We start from the raw sequence: 21,114 nt of genomic DNA, 5'->3' as shown, positions 1-21,114 counted from the left end.
GGACCGGAGGGAATCGGTGCTGCGCCGGTCTCGCAAGGACCGGCGTGCACGATTCGTGCCTCCGGCACCCGCACGGTGTTGTTGGTGCCATACCGTGGCAAGAGCGATCGGCGGGTTTTGAGGGGTAATTTGGAGTTTCGGACCAACACACCTTACCAGGTGAGGTGCTCTGACCGTGGCCGGTTGGGTCATCGTGCGTGGGCCGCAAGGCCCCGCGCAGGGATGGACCTCGGCACTTTGTCCCATCAATTCCACCCCCCTCGGATCGTCAATGCCGGCCGGATAACAACCCATACACGCGACCAATCACCCGCATGGGATCGCTCGGCCCTTAGAGGCCGAGCTGCGACCAAGTACCTCCATGGATGGGGGCTCATAGTTTAGAGGACTGGGGGGAGTATTGTACCCCACGTGGGGGAATGGTGGTGTGACCATTCCTCACATGGGGGGGGGGGGGGAAGGCCATGAGCACTAGTTTAGGGGGATGGCAGTGTTAGGCCCATGGAGGGGCCAGCAATGGTTGCCTCCATGGGGCACCGAAACTAGCCGAGGGAGGGCTAGGATAATGATTAGGGATCTAGAGGGACCATAGGGACTGAGATTTAATTAGTGACACTGAACTGTAGAGGGGACATAGAGAGTTTAGCTGGTTGTTAACAAAAGGGTGTGCATAGTTTAAAGGGACAACGAGGGGAGCGCGAGTTAGAGGGGAAATTAGTTAGATAAATGATGCTGTGTGTAAATTGAATGGTGTTGTGGTGTGGAAATAATTGGTGTGGAATGCATGGTGTGGAAATAATTGGTGTGGAATGCATGGTGCGAAGGATTGAATGGGGGGATTGGAACCCATTCACGGAGGCCCGGCGGGGTAGTTTAAAGTTAGATAGAGGGTGCAGGTAAATTGCACGGATATTGACACCTGTGGTGCTGATTGCAGAAAGGTAGTGTTTTGTGAGGTGCATGAGGCAGTGAAATGACGGCGTGTGGCTTAATTGGTAGTAATAGTTATTGGGGCACTCCGTCACTGGTAGCTCGTCGGCCAGGTAAGGCCGCAGGTAGGCTCAGGGAGCCAGTTAGGTTAGCGTGTGAGTGGGGCCCGAGGATCCAGAGGAAGGACCCGGGTTGCCCAATGCCAAGGTGGGCATCAGGGGGTTAAGCGCCAGGGAGGGCCTTCCTCAGGTAGGGTAGTGTAAGGAGCAGGCAAGCTCGGGAGGCGGCTCCAGTGAACGGAGGGGCGCAGGTATGTAGACCTGCTGGTAGAGCCACATGACCCAGCCCCAAAATTGTGCGAGGGCACAGGTCGAAAATTTGTGGGGTGAGACCCAAATACAGGAGGGCACCACAGTGTGGGCAATGGGAATTCGGGTTCTTAGAACCGCATAGTTTAAAGAAGGCCGATTGGCAGGGTACAACCCCGGGGAGGTTAAATGAGTAATGTTGTTAGTGTAGTTAGGATGTGAGACCCCTTCGCACCATCCACAACCATCCACCACGGAGGACGAATTTTGCACCGAGAGGCTCTGTAAGCTGTTTGGTGGGTGAGATGCATCACGACGTGAGTGGGACATTGTTTTATTCCATCCCTTCCTTCCTGGGAGAACCTGGGAGGGACTTGGGGACAAATTTGGCGTTAGAGGGGGACATGGGAGACAAGACGTAGAGACGAATTTTAAATACAAGGAGGGCTAGGGTAGTGTAGTCAACGGTGGGGGGTGCGAACGGTTAGGGCCGAGCTTACTCCGCTCACTCTGCCGCGTTCCTCTCACCGCACCAGGTATGGTGGTACCTGGTTACCTTGTTTTTTGTGTGCCACTGTTGCTTTTCCTTGTGCTTGTTGCGCCTTGTGTTCCTCCCCGCAGAGGATCATTATGGAGACTCACCTGTCGCAGCATCCTGCTGCCAAACATCCATCTATCCATCACCTCATGGACCACAAGCCTTTTCGCCCAGCACCTCTGCTGTGGTAGCTCTTGGCTGCCCCATCATCTTGCACCTTCGGACCACCTGTTGGGTGGCATTCTGGCCAACCATGGACCACCTGTTGGGTGGCATTCGGGCCAACCTTCGGACCACCTGTTGGGTGGCATTGAAACCCACCTTTGGACCACGTGTCAGTGGCCCTGTTCACCAAATAAACGGCTCAATTTGAGGAGGTGAAAATTTAGATGCCCTTTGCTTCAAATGGCCTGCATGCCGGTCTAGAGCAGCTGGTTTTTGTTAAGAAGCCTCTCAAGACAAGAAGCCGCAAGATCACTCAAGCAGCAAGTGCCTCCATTTCCTTTCTCCATTTCTTACCTCAAGTCCATGTCCTGGCTTATCGTTCTTGTAAATAAAGGTTAAAGTTTTTTTTTGTAAATGTAAGAATGTTGCCCATTGGCTATGTGTTTAGTTTAAAAATTCCGGAAATACGGGAACAGTTGTGGGTGAGTCTGTTAGTTAGCTGCTCAACACATTAGGAGGGACATATCTAGTGTAAATGATGTCACACACATTGGGGTTAGAGTTAAATGTTAGGGGGATTACATCTATGTGTCACACTATGGTAAAGGTAAAATTTGAAGGCCGACTCTACCGGTTGGTAGAGCCGACTCTCTACTCTAATCTACCGGTTCCGTTGAACTTGGAGACGGCTAAGAAGAAGACCTTTGTTGGTCGAAAGCTTGTCGAAAATTAAAGATCGACGTCCTCAAGCTACGTCCGCGTCTGATTTAATCTCCCGATTATTTATTTAATGCAAATGAGACGCCCTGCTCATACTGTGGAGTTTCTACTATTTCTCACAGTTATATATATATATATATACACACAACAAACAAACAAACAACAACAACAACAACAACAACAACAACAACAACAACAACAACAACAGGCATTTTAAGGCCGTTTTCCCTGCAAGAGCGGGGGTTAGCCTTGCGGTCCACATGACATATATATATAAAAACATACACATACATACATATATATATACATATATATATATATATATATATATATATATATATATATATATATATATATATATATATATATATATATATATATATATATATATATATATATATATATACACATACATATATATATATATACGGACTTCCGTTGAACTTGGGGCCGACTCAGAAGAAGACCTTTGTTGGTCGAAAGCTTGTCGAATTAAAGATCGACATCCTGAAGCTACATCCGCGTCTTATTCAATCTCCCGATTATATATATATATATATATATATATATATATATATATATATATATATATATATATATATATATATATACACATACATACATACATTTATTTTATATAGCACTTTTCAAGAAGCCCAAAGGCGCTTTGACAGAATACAAAAAACAAGTGCAAAAAGACAAAAATCAATAGGTAAATCATCAAAGCAAAAGGAAGGAGAAGGAGAAGAGATAGTCAGGGGTTAAATGCTGTGGGTTACATGTTGAATGCAGTGTTGAACAGGTGGGTCTTGGGTGATGTTTTGAATGTGGTGAGTGAGGAGGAGTCTCTGATGGTGTGAGGTAGTGAGTTCCAGAGGGTGGGAGCAGCGATGGAGAAGGCCCTGTCCCCCCAGGATCTGAATTTGGTCCGGATGGGGGGGGGGGGGGGTCAGGAGGTTGGTACCAGCAGAGCGGAGGTTGCGGGTGGGAGTGTGCCTGGAGAGGAGGTCAGTCAGGTAGGATGGGGCCAGGTTATGGAGGGCTTTGTCGGTCAAGAGGAGGATTTTGTACTGGATTCTCTGGGGGATGGGGAGCCAGTGAAGCTTATAAAGGACGGGGGTGATGTGGTCACGGGTCTGGGAATGGGTGAGTAGACGGGCAGCGGAGTTCTGAATGTATTGGAGTTTATTGGTGATTATTGAGGGTGAACCATAGAGGAGGCTGTTGCAGTCGTCCAGACGGGAGGTGATGAAGGCGTGGATGAGGGTTTCTGCAGCCATGGAGGAGAGGGATGGACGGAGACGGGCTGTTTAGCTTACGGAAGTTGATAGTGCGATAATGCCATGGTGCTGGGGTGGGGATGTTGATGGTCATAGTGATGGCGAAGTGGTCAGAGAGGGTGAGGTCGGAGCCAGAGAAATGGTGCAAAATTAATCCAGCAGAGCAGACAAGGTCCAGAATGTGCCCACGGTTATGGGTAGGAAAGTTGAAATGTTGAGTGAGGTTAAAGCAGGTGAGTAAATCAGTGAAGTCAGTGGTTATTGTGGAGTCAGTGGAGTCCATGTGGATATTGAAATCACCGAGGAGGAGGATTGAGGGGGAGAGGGAACAGAGCTGGGTCAGAAAGTAGAAGTCAGACAGGAATGATATATATATATATGTATATATATATATGATATATATATAATATATATAAATATATAAATATAAAATATAAAATATAAAATATATAAATATATAAATATATAATATATATAAATAAATATATAATATATATAAATAAATATATAAATATATAATATATATATATATATATATATATATATATAAATATAAATATATAAGATATATAAAGATATATATATAAGATATATATATATATATATTATATAAGATATATATATATATATCTTATATATATATATATCTTATATATATATATATATATCTTATATATATATATATATATATATATATATATATATATATATATATATATATATATATATATATATATATACAGTCATCCCTCGCGATATCGCGGTTCACTTTTCGCGGCTTCGGTACATCGCGGGTTTTTCTCGCTAGTATATGTAAAATTATATCGCGGATTTTTCGCTATATCGCGGGATTTTGCGGTATAAATGTATTTTTATATACTATTATTTTAAATATTTTTGTGGTAAAATAAGCATTTTCTAGCCTAAAAAATAAAAAAACGTAAAAAAATAAGAAAAATACAGTAATGAAAACATATTACAAGAAATAAAATACTGTACATAGTGTACAGTAGAAGGAGAGACAAAGAGTCGTGCGTATGGAAAACACAGATGCGGCAGCTTCCACTTGCGCTAGTTACCCACGTAATGGGTAACTGTAATGCTCTTTCTGGCTGTGCAGTACATTCATCATCGTCATCACCTTCATCGTCATCAGTACTGCACAGCTAATTCATCATCATCTTCATCACGCAAGTTGTAGTATTGAAGAGCCGGGGCTCTTGCTTGATACGGACGAAATGACGGGCAAGACACAAACTCGTCCGAGAAGATATTTATTCTCAAAACCAACTCGGGAACACTGAAAAGCCCGTTTATAGGGCTGAATTATAAAGCACAACCAGAAACCGAAAGCCACGCCTCTCAAGCGTGGCGTGCTTCGGCGGTCAAGTGATCAACAGGTGTAGCTGATTATACCCGCACGCGCGCGCTTTGGCGGTCACGTGACCAGCCACTCTGGCGCCGGGGATCCCCGCCGGTGACGTCACCGGCTGGAGCAAGGAGATTATAATGCTGGTCTTGCTTGGGGAACCCATGGGTCGCTACAGTATCTTCAATGGTGAGTACCCATTAGAATTTTATATGTTGTTAAAATTACGTATGTTTAAGAGTGTAAAAAGTGTTTAAGAGTATAGGAAGTGTTTATAAGAGTATGGGAAAGGTTAATAAGAGTGTGAGAAAGGTTAATAAGAGTGTGGGAAAGGTTAATAAGAGTGTGGGAAAGGTTAATAAGAGTGTGGGGAGGGTCATAAAGCTTTAAAATATATATAAATAATAAAATAAAAATATGGTCGCGACTTCGCGGATTTTCGTCTATCGCGGGGGGTTCTGGGACGTAACCCCCGCGATAAACGAGGGATCACTGTATATATACATACATACATACATACATACATACATACATACATACATATATATATATATATATATATATATATATATAGTTGTGGATATGAGAATTGTGTTTTTTTTATTGTGTAGTACATTGTAAAATATCACCCTCCTTCCTCCAGTTGTGTATAAAGGTCAAAGTGCGTCCCGTAATTAGGTCATATATACAATCACGTTAGCCAATCATAGATTTCCTCCTTGTTGGTAGTTTATTTCCTTATTCTGTGTATTCGGTTAAGGCTTTGTCCTCCATTAATTAATACTCCATTGCACCGAATTCAAATAGATAGATCCCCTTTCATTTTCATTCCCAAAGCCCCATTCCCAAAGCCTCTATTGCCAACTGCATTCGCCGCCATTGCCCATGTGCTCCAACTCGGAGAAGAAGGGCGTGGCCCGCACACCATCATCAAGAGGTGGAGCCAAGAAGCCCCTACAACCAACCAAGAATGAGTGGGTATGGCTCAAGAGGGCGGGGTTATAAAACCCGTTGCATCAGCCCCCACCGAGAGTTGCGCCAGAGACGGCAGATGAGTCGAGACGAGCCCTCGGAGAGAGAAGGGAGACGCGTCCTGAGGTGAGCCAGAGAAGCAGCTTTGGCTCCACCAACAGTTTTGGCTCCACCAGCAGTTTTGGCTCCACCAGCAGTTTTGGCTCCACCAGAAGTTTTGGCTCCACCAGCAGTTTTGGCTCCACCAGCAGTTTTGGCTCCACCAGCAGCTTTGGCTCCACAAGCAGCGTTGACTCCACCAGGCAGCTTCGACCCGTTACCCCGCGGGAACCAGATTGCGGTGGCATCGGTGGCCGTCGAGGTCCAGCCCGACGTCCCGTGCGGGATCAAGCCCGAACCATCTGCCCCAGCTGAACCTTCCCATTCCTCCTTCCAGTCATTCCTGCCTCCATTCCCCTGTCGTGTAAGTGTGATCGTAGTCTGTCTTTTGTCTTGTCCTTGGGTTTCTAAGTAAGACTGTAATAGGTAAGCTAAGTTTCACTGTGTCCTTCTGGTCCGTCCCTCTTTCTGCCTTTATTTTATTATCCTTCCTTCTCCTTGGTTTCTTTCAATGGTGTAAATAGTAATAATAAATCATATTCGTATTTCCTACCTCTTGTTTTCTTTCCTCTATATCCGTCGTTGTTGTCTTTACCCTCATTGGACACCTGTGGCACGATTTTGGCCAACGTTTCAGGATCGGGTTAGTCTTGTTCACGGTTCGGGCCGCGGCTGCCATCCGCTCGGCAAATTACCATCTTATCCGCGGTCGCGAACGAAGCGGCTCACCGGCCTTTCCGGAGGCCGCGGTGCAGCTTCAGGGACCACGTCGGTCAGTGACAAGCGAGGGGACTAATCCCCCCTCAAAGGGGAACCATAGGCCGACGTTGGGTTCCGTAACAATTGGTGTCAGAAGTGGGATACGGACCTGAAGCGCTTAGCGCACTCAAATTACGAGTGGCCCGAGATTGCATTTTAACATCCTAAATTTAACATCGTGCCATGGGTAGTCAAGGCGACGGGATACCGGTGGGGGAACTGGAAGAGGGGTTCGGGGTAACCCAGTACCAGAGGGAAGAAATGGAGGAGAGAAATGATGATGTGGTTGAGGAGGTGTCAGGTGCACAAAATGGCGCCCTCGCGCACGTGGTTGCAGAGGCACCAAATTTAGCGGCGCCCGTGACCGTAGCAGCACTGGTGGATTCGAACCTTTTTTTGCTACAAATGGGGGCCCTTATGAAAAAAATGGGTGAGCGATTGGAGGGCCAAATGGGGGCAATGAGGGACGAAGTGAGGGGTACTAGTGAGCAATTAAGAGACGGGTTAAACAATATGGGAAATAAATTTGAGGGGTTGGACAATAAATTTGAGGGGTGAGACAACGGGATAAAAGAGGTAAAGAATGGGTTAACGGGGCTAGAAGATAAGATGGAAGGCAAATTGCGGGAGATAGGGGAGCAATCCGCCCGGGAAATCAAACGGATGGGGAACCAGATAGAGGAGGTGAAAATCGGGTTAGAAGGTAAACTGGATGCTCAGAGGAATGAATTGGGACAGATGAGGGCAGCATCTACTAAAGAAATGGAGGAAATGGGGGAGGAAATAAGACGAGGTGTAAGCGAGGAGGTCTCGGGGGTACGCGAGGTGAGAAGCGTATGGAGAAAGAGGTGAGAAATAGCACGGCAAAGTTACAAGGGGGCATAGAAGACCTGACGCAGGAGGTGGAACAGCTGACGGTGGGACAGAGGGAATTAGTGGAGCAGGTGGAAAATAACACTGCGGTACTAGGAGGGTTGAAAGCGACACAAAACGAAATCAAAAATGACTTGATAGCGACGAAGAGGGAATGTCAGATGGTACGTGAGGGACTGACAAAGAGGTTGGACGAGGTGACGGAGGCAATGGAGACGAAAGACCGGGAGGTGAGGACGCACATAGAAACGGTCAAGGTGGCCTTAGAGGACGAAATTGAGGAAACGCACCGGGAAATAAAAGAGGTGAAGCAAAAGCTAGAGGAGGTGGAAGAGGGGGTGAGTGAAATTAAGAAGAGACGGAGGGAAACTAAGAGGGAGATAAGGGAGGAGGTGATGGAATATGTGCAAGGTCGGTGCTCAAATCGTGATGGTGTGCTTGCTAACCAAATAAAGAGTTTGCAGGTGGCGAAGGAGGTGCGGAGACGAGGTGCCGAGGTGAGTGGCGATATACGCGGAAATGTATATGGTGTGAGGGGAGCTTCAGTCGGCTTGGGGGTTGGTTTGGACCCGGGTGTTCGTGAGAGGCCGCTGGTGAAGTGTGCGACAGGTACGGAGTGCGAAAGAGGAGGTGTGCGAGAATGTCCGACTCTGGGGTGTGAGGAAAAAGTGCGCGCCGAGGAGTGAGTGTGCTGTCGAGAGTGAGTTGGTCGTAGCACGTGTGCGGGGGGGGCACATGGAAGCGCGGGATGGGGAGTGTTACAAGGGATGTGACGGAAGCATGCACACCTGTGGTGAGTGTTACGGAGGGTGTAACGGGAGAGTGTGTGCAAGAGGATGCGCGAGGAAGGTGTGTAACAGAGGAGTGTATGGGTACAGAGTGCGCTGCCAAGAGTAAGGGAGAATGCGCGACCGAGAGTGGTGGTGAAAGTAGTAAGAGTGACACGGAGCGTGAGTTGGTTGTGGCAGGTGAGAGAGGATGTACACCTGGAATGGAAGGATGCACACCTGGAATGGTAGAGCGCGTACGGGAATGCACACTGGAGTTGGTAGTGAGGCACGTGGTTGGGTGTACGGAGGAGAGCACACCTGTGGTTGTCACCGAGGAGGGAGCGCGAAGAGGTGTGTTGGTGAGGTGTGCGAACGATGAGTGTGTGCAAAGGTGTGCGGTGGTCAGGTGTGTGACCAAGTCTGTGAGCGGAATGAGTGTACCTGGGTGTGTAAGAGAAGGTGCAATGACGAGGAGCATGGGAACGGCTGGATGTATGAGCAAGGAACGGGCTGCGGGGTGTGAGCATGCAAGTGGAGCATCGATGCTAACCGGGATAGCGGTTAGAGCGACTTATAGCCGAAGCGGGCCTTCGGTGCGTGCCGGGCAGCTTCGTGTGCCGCGGGGACCCGCAGGGATCGTGACCGCGGCGGTTTCGAAAGAACCGCCGTGCGGGATCCACGCCGGGCCTCGCTCTGAACGGCCGCGTCCGTGCTCCGCTAGGCGGAACGGGCGGCCCGGTAGGAAGGGTCGTCATGGCGACCCCCTTTTGTTGAGGCGTTCCGGCAGGGCGAGATCGGGCCATTGGACGGCTCCGTGCCGAGATGGTGCGTTGGATCTCGGCCCAAGTAAACCTTGCCTGCACCGAATGCCGGACGGATCCAACCGCCGGCACCAAGCAACCCGCATTCATGGCTCGGCTGTGCGAAGCCGGGCTTTAGAGATGAATTGGCGCACAGAGAGGCTCTAGTGAGTAGACTGTGATGAGGATCGTGTTTTGGACCCGAAATTGAAAAGCAAAATTTGATGATTGGCAAAGGATTGGCAGATAATTGACAAATTTTTTGATTGATTGCAATTTGGTGTGCAAAATTGGTAGTGAGAGATACCCGATGTGGTGGGATGGCAACTCGGCCATCTCTCACACCGGGGGCAAAGGAGCACTAGTCTTATGGGGTTTGGCAGTGAAAACTAGCCCGGGAGGGTTAGGATATCGTGTGTAGGGACTTAGAGATTGAACATAGGTAACGGTAAGGTTTAGGTAGCAACATTGAACCGGTAGTGGGGACATAGAGAGGGTAGTTGGATTATAATGATGAGGGAGCGCAATAGTTTAAAGGGGCGAATGGGAAGCGCAAGTTCCAGAGGGGAGTAGTTAGATGAGATGATGCCGTGTGTGTGAGGATAGAAAGTGTATTGAGCAGGGTATGAGTAAATGATTGTGATTGTGAGTTGCATTGAGATTGCACAGGTGTGCAACTGAACAGGTGTATGGAGCAGTGTATGAGGGAGTGATGGTGATGTGTGTTGTGTTGACGCAAATGGTCCAGGGAGGAAGGAGGGTGCAGGTGGCACCAGGAGTGATTGCACGGGTGTGCAACTACAGGTGTATGGAGAATGGTTGTGTGGAATACATGGAGTGCGGAATATATGGAGTATGGAATGGATGGTCGTGGAGTGAGTATGGTGGAAACTGTGGAGTGGAGTGGATGGTGCGAAGGTGTGGATGGGGGAAAGGAGGATGGACCCCATCACGAATACCCGGGGAGGGTAGTGTAAGTGTGGGGTAGAGGGTATAGGTAAATTGTGGTTGGATATTGGCATCTGTGGTGCGTGGTGGAAGAATGGAGTTTGGATGGGTGCATTAGTGACGTGGAAATGGCTGGGCGTGTAGCCTGTTAGTATGTGTAGTTGATTGATTGAGCACTCCACCACTGTGAGGATGTCGGCCAGGTGAGGCCGCAGGTGGGCTCTGGGAGCCGGTAGAGTTGTTGTGGATGGGGCCCGAGGATCCGGAGGACGGACCCGGGTAGCCCAGTGCCAGAGGGCACCGAGGGGTGACAGAGCCAGGAGGGGCCTTCCCCAGTTAGATAGGTTAGGGTGAGGAGCTAGGTAAGCTCGGGTGGCAACTGCAGTGGTGGAGGTGTGCAGGTGGGTAGACCTGCTGGGAGAGCTACACGACTCAGCCCGGAAATTGTGCAAGGGCACAGGGAGTTGAATCGGGGAGAGTGAGACCCCAAATTGATAAGCACCACAGTTTGGTCAATGGGAATTTGGTTCTTAAAACCGCATAGAGTGTAAGAAGGCCAATGGTTTGGCAGGGAAAGGCCCCGGGTAGTGTAAAGTGTGTTAATGTCATTTAGAAGGTAGTTAGGATGGAGATCTCCTCGCACCATCTGCATCCACTCACCTGGGGTGACGTACCTCCACACCATGCCAGGTGGTTTTTATTATTTTGTGCAAATGTTTGGAATGCGAGACGCATCATGACGTGGGTGTGACATTGTGCTGTTGTTCCATCTCTCCCTCCTTATGAGGATTGATGATGAATTGGTGATGGCAAATTTTGAAGTAGTGGGAGTGAAGACGAATTTGGTGTAGGGGAAATGTGGGGAAGACGAGACAGTAGTGACGAATTTGTAAATGTGTAGATTTTGTACATATGGGGTAAGGGCAAGGGTAGAGTAGGTAACAGGGGGGGTGACGTATGGTAGGGACGAGCTTTTCTCCGCTCCGTCTCCATACGCACCTCGCCTTGCATTGCCTTTCTTGATGTGTACCCTTGTGACCTTACCCCTCGCTCACCTGTCTTTCCTCCCCCCCCCCCCCCCCCCCCCCCACACGAGGACTGTGCGCCGCTGGGCGCCGAGGGGAGCGTGCGGGAGTCCGCCATTGTGCGCCCGAAACTCTCGCAACCACAGCTGTCTGCATCGATGCACCACGTATGGACCACATGTCTGTGGCTGAGCACCACTTGTGGACCCCATGGGTTGGGGCATGGCCCCTCTGCTGGAACCGGCCATGAAGGCCCGAGATCTTGCTGGCGGACCTGGGTCACAGGGCACCTATGCCCCACAGGTGAACCACCCCTAGTCGGCCCTGTGGGTCATAAATAAAGAACAATGGACACGTTTTGTGATTATATATACACAGACTTGGCATTTAATATGGAATATTGTTTTTTGTGGGGGTGAACTTACTTTTCAAGATGTCTTAGAACCAAAAGTTCATTGGAATTATGTTGAAATTATTCTAGATTTTGTTAATGTGACCTTTAAAAGAAACAAAAAGCACATTTGACATTTCGAAACAAATAAATTGATCCTTGAAAGTGATGTAAACTGATATCGAACTCAGTTCATGGACAGTACTGTGTTAAACTTCTGTACGTTTTCCAGAAGTATCTCTTTATTTTGCACATTAGCCAAATTTTTTTTTTAACAAAAACAAAAGTTAAATTACGACTGGGATTACGGACAGTAAAATTACGGTTCAGTACTTCGTGTAACCCCCACGAGCATTCAGGAGAGCACGTACACGTTGAGGCATGCTGTTCATGAGATTTGTTAAGGTTTGGACAGGAATCGCTTGCCATGAAGTGACAATAGCCTGCTGCAATTCACGCACAGAGGTCGGCTGCTGGTCCAAGTGGTCGATTTGACGCGTTAATTCTGCCCACAAGTTCTCTATCGGATTCATATCCGGGGACATGGCAGGCCACTCCATATGCTCTACACCACGGTCAGCAAGAAAGTGTTGGATCATGCGAGCACGATGAGGCCGTGCATTGTCATCTTGGAAGACAAAGTTTCCTTGAAAGGCTGCACGAGCAAATGGAAGCAATGTTTCTTCCAGAATGGCCCTGTACTTGACCTGGTTCAGGTTTCCATTCAGAACAACCAGGTCAGTTTTGCCCCCTGTATGAAAAGCAGCCCAAATGGTCACCCCACCACCTCCAGCTTGGACTCTTGGCACTATACAATCTTTGTTGTAGGCGTCATGCACTTGTCTGCACACTCGGACGCGGCCATCTTGACGATAGACCAGAAATCTAGACTCGTCACTGAAGATCACATGATTCAAATGTTCTGGCTGCCATTGACGGTGCTCTCTGGCCCACTGCAATCGGCGCTGGCGGTGTTGTCTGGTCAGGCGTGGCTTTTTCAGGGGACGCCTGGCACGATAGCCTGCTTGAACCAGTCGTTGGTTGACTAGCCTTCTGGATACAGGCACATTTGTCAGTTGCTGCCACTCAGCCCTAAGCCGATTAGCTGACTTGGACCGGCCATTGCGGACTAACCGGTGCAGCTGGCGATCATCCCTCCTTGTGGTTCTGCGGGGACATCCTGGCCTTGGAGTAGGGACACCCCTCTGAGCATTTCGTTTCAGGATCTTTGACACCTGACCTTGAGTGATGCCATACTGCCGAGCAATAGCACGCTGCTTCATGCCGTAATTTCGTAAAGCCACCACTCCATGACAAACAGCATTGTCGAGTTGACGGACCATCTCCAGAGGAAGCGGCAATAACTTTTGGAGACGTGCAGCAGTTGTTTTCCACTAATACAGAACGCAACAACCCTTGTATACCCCACTGTGAAGCCAATCATCAAATGCACCTGTCCATACATTTTGCCACGCCACCTGTGATATAATCCTGTTGTTGACTTCTTGCTGCGACAGACAATCAGTGACATGGTTCTTTTAACAAATAAATCACCAAAGTGTAAAAGAAACTCACCAGATTGATATACTGAGTTAAGAAAGTAAACCCAAGGCAAGAAAAAAATAAAATTCCATATTAATGCCAAGTCTGTATATATATAATACATAATACACACACACACATACATACATACATACACACACTAAAAATCTTCCAATTTATAACATGAAATGAAAAGCAGCAGTATTAAGCTCGACTAAAGCAATCACTCCACATAGTTAGTGAGATTATGGAAAGGAACGGCAAACAAAGCATGTTAACGCAAAAAAAAAAACCTCCCGTCTCCCTCCATACATCTTGGCAAAGGTGTTCTGGCTATAATTGGTGCTGGTCCCGCGACTGGCTGTTAAACGCAAGCGCGATGGCCAACTCTGGGCGCTGCTAACCTTTCCCATTACATCCACCCCCCTCCCCCCGCCCCTCTAGATTTATATGTGCGCCACTCCATTTTCTTCTTGGCTGGAAAATGGTCCACAAATCACGGTCCTCATTCCATGCAAATCGGGCCACCTTCGGAGCTAAATTCACACGGAGAGAAATGATGAGACGCAAACTGCAGCGGGCGTATAAAGCCACCCTGCCGTCTGTTCATCTGTCGCCGTACATCTTTGGAGCAGATGAGCACACAGAGACCTTTTGGTCAGACTCACTCTGTATATAACCATCGTCAGCGTCGCGGCTACTTGCAGCTGGCAACTGTCGACAATCCGGCATTCTAATAGGGGGACCAGCTGCCGAGAGTTAAAACTTTGTTCAAAAATACAGTTTGCATTAAATGCGCCTCGTCTTCCAGTCTCATTACTCTCAAACTGCTCATGTAATTACAACTACTGCATTTTATAAGACACGGGCAAGCACCTAAATTTGAAACTTAACTCATCTTTACTGATCATTCCCCCCCACACCCACTATGATGTAAATTTACATCTCGCAGCGCGATAAACAAAGGGCAATTTGTGCAACAACCATTAGACAAATTGAACTACCGACTTGGAACCAAAGCACCATTAAGTATTAATAGGAGAATAACTATGAAACAGTTTTTTATTATCCCAATGAAATAAGACAAAGTTATCAGGGAAAAGCATCACAGCATTGCAAGACCTGAAGAGCGATGGTCGTCAGTGAAAGCATCATGGTTTACAGCTCATACCAGGTGCTGACTAATTTGCTTCTCTTCGGGGCCCACAAACAGTGTAAACGGAGCCATTTGGGCCGCAATTACTGCAGCAGTCGAGCATGCAAACTGCGCCTTGGATAGACTCATCACCGGTGACAAGGCCCGCTCGGCTGGAACGAGCCGTTCGCGCCGAGCGTAATTAGAGAAAACAACGTGAAGTGCCTACTCGGCCTGCCGGCCATCAACTCCTTAAACGCTGGCTTTTAACACTCTCCGCCTTTGCCTGCGTGGCCGTAACTGGATGTGATGGGTGTAATTAAAAGGATGGAGGGCAGCTCCTGCCAGAGCCGAAGAAAAACCAGCACAAGAACCGAAAACTTTTCGCTAGGCCCTCTGTCAGGTGGCAGGCCAACGCTTTGTAATCAAGCATTAAAATTGGCAATTTGGATACTTTTAAACACCTGAATGAACAAGGAATAAACTAAACAGGTGAACTTTCCCACAAATATTTGAATATTCAGTTAGTTATTTTCCCCGCCCCCTCCCCCTGCCCCCCTCAAGAAAACACACGTGGTGAGGTTGTAATCAGCTGCACTTAAAACATAAGAAAGTTCCATGTCTAGATTCCTTCTTAAACTAATCTGTGCTGTCCGTACAGGAAGGAGAACTCTAGCACTTGACGATATCAAATAAAAGGGACGTTCAAAATGGCGATTTAATACATTGTTGTTTTTTTTACCCTTCATTGTATGACAAAAAAAACCAGGAAGAATCTCCTAAGAATATCTATCTCAAAGAAGGACATCAGGAGATGACAATAACCAACAGGAAAAAGTGTGGAGTATCGGGTTCAAATATGTGGTCAAAACATCGTGAACAAGGGGTCAGATCATGTGTTTGAATAAATCGTTTCTCCAACATTTGCAAATTTAAAAATGAAAATTATATATTTTTTACTTTCTTCGTACGTGCCATATACTCTGTTGTCGCAATGCGATTCAAAACCTGCTGTAAACGTCTGAAAATACACCATACCAAGTTGCAGCGCTACACATTATGCTCCAACGAAGAGAAGAAGAAGCATGCACCAGCTGGCTGAGCAACAAAACTGAAAGCATCAAGCAAACGCACATCTTAACGTGAGATCCTTTTTGTCGACACAAAATTCGATTTGATTGGGGTTTAGACCTGCAATGAAAAGCCCTTGAAAAGCAATCACGTGTAATCCATCTGAAAAGTGCATGATACAAATTTCTTGTTCAACAATTTACCCCGGTAATGGATCAAGCATCCATTCATTTTCCTTAGGAGGTTCACGATGGGAGCTCATGGGAATGCTTGGTGACTCCTCACTTTGACCCGTTGGTAGATACCTGTGATGGTTCTTAGATTGAACAAGCTCATCAACAATGAAATGAAAAAGCCAAGCTCATGTGGTGTAGTCATCAACCAGAGAAGATTCTGGAAGAGGAGATAATGATTATTAGTGACAGACCATGTGGGTGCAGAGAGATGAGAGAACCAGCAGGTGTTTTAAACTTTCTGTTGACTGCAATCTGCAGGAATCGCTGCTAAAAGATGAATAACTGTCCAATCCAACAACATTGGCATTATCCAACAACAAATTCCATTGGCCGGATGACAATGACCTGAGAAGAGGAGAGAGCCTCCACCCAAATAGGTTACCAACAAGTACAGATACATTCAAAGTACACCGCCCCCATGCCAAATAAATAAATAACATCCTCCAGCGTGTGGCATTGCCGGGGCACCTACGGTATAGCACATAGAGAAGGTATTGGGAGGGAGAGGTGTACAATAATTGATTGATTAATTAAAAGAATTAAAATCAAATCAATAAATAATAATCGTAAGATAATTTCTTAATCAATTGGCTAATAGCATACCTCAACCACCAGTGTTCAATCCAAAGCTATAACGTTTTTGAAAATTAATTAAACAAGTACATATGCATTCAAAGTACACCGCCCCCATGCCAAATAAATAAATATCCCCCGGTGCCCGGCAATACCGCCGCGCAGCTCATAGAGACTCAATTGGGTGGGAGAGGTGTACAATAAATTGATTGATTAATTGCATAATTAAAATCAATAAATAAGTACCATAAAATATTTTCATAATCAATTGGCTAATAGCATACCTAAACCACCAGTGCTTCATCCGAAGCTGTAAGTTTTAGAAAACTAATTAAATAAGTCATTAATTGAAAAAAATTAAATAATTAAATGATAAATAAATATATAATTAATCGATTAATTGACTAATCAATAAATAATCGATTAATTGATTAATCAATAAATCCAAAATATCCTTTATAGCCACATAACTTGATCACTGTCATGTCTGAATATCAGCTTCCTAGCTCAAAAGATGCCTGAGATATTGCCCAGATGGGAAAGAAAATAAATAAGTAATTCATAATGAAAAAATATATATATATTAATTGTAAGATAGTTAAATTGTGAATCAATTGTCTTCTACAATACCTAAAGCACCACCGTTTCATCCGAATCAGTATCTTTAAAAAAATTAATTAATCAAGTCATCAATGTGACAAATTAAATAATTAATTGATGAATTGATTAATCAATAAATCAAAAATACCCTTCACAGTCAAATCACTTGGTCATTGTCGTGTCCAAATATCAGCTTCCTACCTCAAAAGGTGCCTGAGATATTGCCCAGAAGAGAAAGGAAATAAATGAGTACTTAATCGATAATAATGAAATAACGAATCAATTGATTGATTAATCAAAGAACAAAAAATAGCGTTTTTGCCAAAGCACTGGCTCACTATTGTGCCGAAATTTCAGCTCCCTAGCTCAAAGGATGGCTAAGATATCACCCAGACAAACAAACAAACAAACTAGAAAACAAGAAAACAAACAACCAGAATGAAAACTGAGTACTCCCTTTCAGCGCGCGTCATTGCCGGGCCCTCTCCGGTGCCCGGCAATGACGTCATGCAGCACCTGAAGATGGAATAGGAAAGGAGCGGTGTACAATTAATTCATCAAAAATTAAATAATTAATTGATTAATCAATAAACAATTAATTGATTAATTGATTAATCAATAAATCAAAAATATCCTTGATAGCCACATCACTTGGTTCTGTCCAAATATCAGCTTCCTAGCTCAAAAGGTGCCTGAGATATTGCCCAGATGAGAAACGAAATAAATAAATACTTAATTAATCGATAATAATGAAGTAACTAATCAATGAATTGATTAATAAAAAAAATTAAAATACAAGATTTTGCCAAAACACGTGCGCATTATTGTGCCAAAATTCCAGTTTCCTCGCTCAAAGGATGGCCAGGACAGATATTGCCCAGACAAACAAACAAGAAAACAAGCAAGAAAACAACTGGAGTGAAAACTGAGTACTCCCTTTCAGTGCGCGTCATTGCCTGGAGATGGAATAGGAAAGGAGCAGTGTACAATAAATTGCCATTGACAGAAATGTAGTGCTTTCACAACTAGAGGGCTCAAAGAACACTTTACCCCACGCAGTGCTCAGGTATATAATTAGACTGAAACAAAATAATGGAAGTTTAAGGCCCATGGCAATGTAGCCAACCTCCCTGGATGTGGCCACAAGAGAAAGCTTGATCGAAGATTGCAGCAAAGGATTGTTCGAATGGTGGAGAAAGCACCTTGACCAACTGCCAAACAGATTCAAGCTGACCTTCAGACACAAGGTACGACTGTTTCAACTCGCACCATCCGTCGCCATCTCAATGAAAGGGGGTTCTATGGTAGGAGACACAGGAGGACCCCACTACTGAGAGAGACATAAGAAAGCCCGACTGGAGTTTGCCAAAACACACCTGAGCAAGCCAAAATTCTTCTGGGAGAATGTCCTGTGGACAGATGACACCAAATTAGAGCTTTTTGGTAAAGCAAATCATCTCTATGTTTACAGAAAGCAAAATGAAGCCTTCAAAGAAAATAACACCTTCTATTCAGTCAAACTTCCAAAAGTCAAAATAACTCGGTCGATCGCCGAATTAATGCCAAGGGGGTTGACTCAGCCTGTCATCCTTCCGAGGTCGGCTAATTGAGTACCAGTTCACTGGTAATTCCCTGTTTGTCGTTGAAGGCAGCAAAAAGGGTTGGCGTCAGGAAGGGCATCCGGCCGTAAAACATTGCTTCAAAAAGGGGACCAAAAAAACAACAACTACCACGGTCCCCGAAAAGGCCAACCCCCGCTTTGCGGGGAAAAATGGCCTCTAAACGGTGGTTTTATTCAGTCAAACATGGAGGAGGTTCAGTGATGTTTTGGGATTGCTGTGCTGCCTCTGGCACTGGGTGCCTGGAATGTGTGCATGGCATCATGAAATCAGGAGATTACCAAGGCATTTTGGAGCGCAATGTTCAACCCAGTCAGAAAGCTGGGTCTCTGTCGAAGGTCATGGGTCTTGCAGCAGGACAATGACCCCAAACACACTTCAAAAGGCACCCAGGAATGGTTCAAGACAAAACGCTCGACTGTTCTGAAGTGGCCAGCAATGAGTCCAGATCTAAATCCCATTGAACACCTGTGGGGAGATCTGAAAACAGCAGTTGGGAGAAACAGCAGCCTTCAAATCTGGGAGAACTGGAACAGTTTACATAAGAAGAGTGGGCCAACCTGCCAGTAGAGAGGTGCTGGAAGCTCATTCATGGATATTGGAAGTGCTTGACTGCAGTTATTTTGTCCAAAGGCTGTGCTCCCAAATATTATGTCTCGGGTGTCAATAATTTTGTCAATGCAATTTCTTTTTCTTTTTTGATTTAAAAGGATATATTAAGTTCTGAATCAAAAACAAAGGTTCTGTAATATTAACAGTGAAATAATTAATTGTGGAGATCAAATACTTTTGTCAATTTCAACTTATTTTCGAGAAAATTGTGAGTTATTTGAAAAAAGTGCAAGGGTGCCAATATTTTTGGGTACGACTGTGTACTTGCAAAGGTACCCATCAATGAAGGGGGTTGGTAGATGTCTCACCTGAAATGAGCAATTTCCTTTGGAGTGTGTATTGATAGAAACGGGACTTCAATGTAAATATTCAGTGAGCATATGTCGCAATGGGTGAAGCTGGTAACCTCGACAACCTCGTTCCATTCTATCAGCTAAGATTTCCAATCCATGCTCGTTGTACTTCCGAAGTACTGCTCTGGAGTGAAAGTGATATTATGAAAGCTCAGCTGTGAAACGGGTTTGGACATGTTTTGGGACTAGTCTGATGGAAGATCACCAGTTGTTTCCATACAAACCGACCACCTCTAGGCACCTATCCCTCTCCACATTATTACTTCAGCTCCTGACCCTCCTCCTCTCCCTATACTCCCCATAGCTTTGCTTTCAGCAATTTCCCACAGCATTTCATTCTGGTTTTTTATTCGATGATCCATATATCAGTAGTATCAGTTTCACATTTCAACTTGAGATGTCAGTTTAGATTCGCCATTGCACCTTGTGATGCGACACAAATAGTGCAAATAGTGATGTGATGCGACACAAATAGTGATGCGACACCAAAAAAAAACGATTTTGGGAGGAAAGTTCTTTTGAATTTTCTAAGGGGTCTAAAGTGTTTTTAGGTTCATAAAGAGGACTAAAGTGTTTGAAGAATCAGGCTCTTAAAAGGACCAAATGGGGTCTCAAGTTGTCGAAGGACGAAAGAACAAAAGGGGTCAAAAATGTTCAAATGGTCTTAAAATGCCAATACAGTCACGTGAAAAAGTAAGTACACCCCATGTAAAGTTTTGACTTTTTCAACATATTTCAACATACAGCTATTTCATCTTCATTTCAACAATATTGATAGATAAAGGTGATATAATATAACAAATATCATGAAACATTTACATTTTGTAGTCCATTGTATAATTTAAATAAACATAAATGCAAATTTCGCATTTGGAAAAAGTAAGTACACCCTTGGCTCTAATAGGTGGTATTGCCCCCTTTGGCAGAAACAACCTCAAGTAGGCGTTTCTTATAACTGTCAACCAGTCTCTGACATCGACTGGGAGAAATTTTTGCCCACTCCTCCATGCAGAATTCTTTCAGCTGTGCGATGTTTGAGGGGTTTCTTGCATGCACAGTTCGTTTCAAATCCCCCCACAACATCTCGATGGGATTTAGATCCGGGCTTTGACTTGGCCATTCCAGAACCCTCCATTTCTTTCTTTTCAGCCATTTCTTGGTGGATTTACTGGTATGTTTAGGGTCATTGTCATGTTGCAAGGTCCACCTTCGGTTGAGCTTCAACTCTCCGACAGATGGCCTTACATTATCCTCAAACACCCTCTGTAACAATGAAGAATTCATAGTGGATTCTATGATTGTGAGCTGCCCAGGCCATGATGCAGCAAAGCTGCCCCAAACCATAATATTTCCACCACCATGCTTTACAGTTGATATCAGGTTCTTGTGGTCAAATGCTGTCTTTGGTTTTCGCCAAACATGTCTT

General features: G+C 45.4%; 1 protein-coding gene across 2 annotated transcripts in view; it reads right to left on the bottom strand.

Annotated features, from left to right (window-relative positions):
- The window catches only part of HIBADH (3-hydroxyisobutyrate dehydrogenase), a 192,333-nt gene that overhangs the window by 40,401 nt on the left and 130,818 nt on the right, over window positions 1-21,114 (bottom strand). Inside the window, exon 7 of one of the 2 annotated variants that reach the window (XM_068101265.2) lies at window positions 18,481-18,513. The exons of the other annotated variant lie outside the window; for it this stretch is intronic. Within the exon in view, the coding sequence (XP_067957366.1) occupies window positions 18,481-18,513 (33 nt within the window). The remainder of the gene's footprint in view (window positions 1-18,480; window positions 18,514-21,114) is intronic. 2 annotated transcript variants of the gene reach the window in all.

Source organism: Myxine glutinosa, chromosome 6 (assembly GCF_964187855.1).
Source record: "Myxine glutinosa chromosome 6, kmMyxGlut1.1, whole genome shotgun sequence".
NCBI classification, from domain to species: domain Eukaryota; kingdom Metazoa; phylum Chordata; class Myxini; order Myxiniformes; family Myxinidae; genus Myxine; species Myxine glutinosa.
The sequence above is the reverse complement of the archived record's forward strand: the minus strand, read 5'-3'. Positions and strand labels throughout refer to the sequence as shown.